Here is a 1,332-nt window from a genome sequence, read left to right as displayed (position 1 = left end):
AGGAAAAGAAAAGAAACTTTGGAAAATGAGAAGATCTGTCCGCTTCTTGTTGAGCGGTAGTTTGTGGGTATCAGATTCCGGGTTGAAATCCGGGAGTGGTAAAAGGAGAGAAAGAACGAATTGAAGATAAAAGGAAAGTATTGTACTGTACAATGCAACGAAATAACCAAAAAGACCGACAAGCAAGCGGAAGTAGGAGTCCCATAAAACCAACCAGATAGATGCTTCCTCCCACATGATATTTCATAAGGATAGATCAAACCACAAAATTTATGGTTCTTCATTTATAGAAGGGCTACTTGAGCTTCGCCTGAATGTCATTAGCTTGTCTAGTAGAGTTTAGCTGATTTTGGGTGTGCGGAAGCTGAGCCATCCACGTCGGGGGAGAGATCCCAGTTTGCTCATGGATAGTGGAGAAAAGCGGTGGAAGGCTTTGCATGAGGTTCCGGATTGGGGCAGTGGTATCCTGTGACGCATCGCCAGATGAACCTGGATTTGCGCTATCTTTAGTTGCCGAACTAACAGGAAAATTCATTTTGCGTGAGGGAGCGGATAAACTAACCGGTGTTCCAGACCGTAATCTTGGGTTCAAGGCCTTTGATAGCTTCACCATTTGCTCTGGCGAGTGCCTCGTACGTTTTATTCTGAATCATAAGGTATTGTAGGAAGCCCTGCGGTCCGCCAAATACATCTGCCATCGCAGCGTAAGCCTTGGCCGTCTCGGCGATACCTTGAGCTTCCTTTTTCTTCGCGATGTAGGCAGCTTCCGCCTCTTTCGTTTTTGCCAAAAATGCCGCCTCTGCATCCTTGGAGACGCGATAGTCTAGAGGCAGTCCACGGGTTAGTGAGGGGTTTCAGATGATTCCAAAGTCAGATGAAGTGGGCGGGGAGTGGCCAAATACTCACAGTGTGCATCAGCGTCCATCTTTTGTTTATACATCACAGCGTCAGCGGTTTTCATTTTGGTGTAGAGGTCTGCATCAGCGTTCTGTTCAGCAGCCTCCCTTGAGATCTTGCTCTTGGTCACATCGATTGCCCGCAGGCGTTCCAATTCCGTTTCTGCTCGTTTGGTCTCGACCTGTTTCTGCAACTCGGCATCTTTCATCTCTGCTTGGCGCTGAGCGGATATCTTCCCAAGTCGAATGCCCATATCGAGCTCTGTTTGGCGATTTGTAAGCTGAGCATCTGCCTGCGCCTTCTCGCTTCGGCGCTTGGTTTCTAGAACGGCAGTTTCTGCATCAATTTTGGATATCTCTTGCTTTGTTTTGCCTCGCTTTTCGGCCTCTCCAATTTCACCTCTCATTCGAGCCTCTGCGACGTCAATTTTGGCTT

The 1,332-nt window shown here is 47.8% G+C and overlaps 1 protein-coding gene across 1 annotated transcript; it reads right to left on the bottom strand.

Moving 5' to 3' along the window:
* Positions 1 to 295: 295 nt before the first annotated feature.
* Positions 296 to 1,303, bottom strand: HCAG_09309 (predicted protein; the record flags this gene model as incomplete). The annotated part of the gene is made up of 3 exons (XM_001535720.1): positions 296 to 489; positions 563 to 823; positions 907 to 1,303. The coding sequence occupies 3 exons, from the start codon at positions 1,301 to 1,303 to the stop codon at positions 296 to 298; spliced, it is 852 nt and encodes a 283-aa protein (XP_001535770.1).
* Positions 1,304 to 1,332: the final 29 nt, after the last annotated feature.

Source organism: Histoplasma capsulatum, genomic scaffold (assembly GCF_000149585.1).
Source record: "Histoplasma capsulatum NAm1 scaffold_201 genomic scaffold, whole genome shotgun sequence".
Classification (NCBI taxonomy): domain Eukaryota; kingdom Fungi; phylum Ascomycota; class Eurotiomycetes; order Onygenales; family Ajellomycetaceae; genus Histoplasma; species Histoplasma mississippiense.
This window is presented reverse-complemented; position numbering and strand designations above follow the sequence as displayed.